Here is a 349-nt window from a genome sequence, read left to right as displayed (position 1 = left end):
GCTCTATATGAAAAAAAAACAACAACAGGGAAACTGATATATGTATGTCTCTCTAGGTAGCAAAAATGGCAGACAGTTTAGCAGACATAGAGGAGATTAACCTAATTGAAGAGATCATCGAAAATATAGCGGCGCTGCAGCCTCCTCGAGCGGCCTTAACAGAGAGAAATAATGTGTTCTTGAGTCTCAATGATGAAGAATTCGTCGCCAGGTTCAGATTATCGAAGGAGAGTGTGAAGTTCATATTGAACGAGATTCATTTTCCTGAATTTCACGACGGCAGAGGTTTGTGTTGTCTATGGTTACTGGTGAAATATGTGTGATATGTGGTAGATGTTATCTGCTGAGT

The 349-nt window shown here is 40.1% G+C and overlaps 2 protein-coding genes across 2 annotated transcripts in view; one reads left to right on the top strand and one right to left on the bottom strand.

Annotated features, from left to right (window-relative positions):
• The window catches only part of LOC119592234, a 22,842-nt gene that overhangs the window by 11,506 nt on the left and 10,987 nt on the right, over positions 1-349 (bottom strand). The gene's annotated exons all lie outside the window — the stretch shown is intronic.
• LOC119592233 overlaps positions 1-349 on the top strand; it is a gene marked incomplete at its 3' end in the record, with an annotated part of 12,371 nt that overhangs the window by 10,863 nt on the left and 1,159 nt on the right. The window contains 1 exon segment of the mRNA XM_037941064.1: positions 57-285. Within this exon segment, the coding sequence (XP_037796992.1) occupies positions 57-285 (229 nt within the window).

This window comes from Penaeus monodon, chromosome 29, assembly GCF_015228065.2.
Source record: "Penaeus monodon isolate SGIC_2016 chromosome 29, NSTDA_Pmon_1, whole genome shotgun sequence".
In the NCBI taxonomy this organism is placed as follows: Eukaryota; Metazoa; Arthropoda; class Malacostraca; order Decapoda; family Penaeidae; genus Penaeus; species Penaeus monodon.
This window is presented reverse-complemented; position numbering and strand designations above follow the sequence as displayed.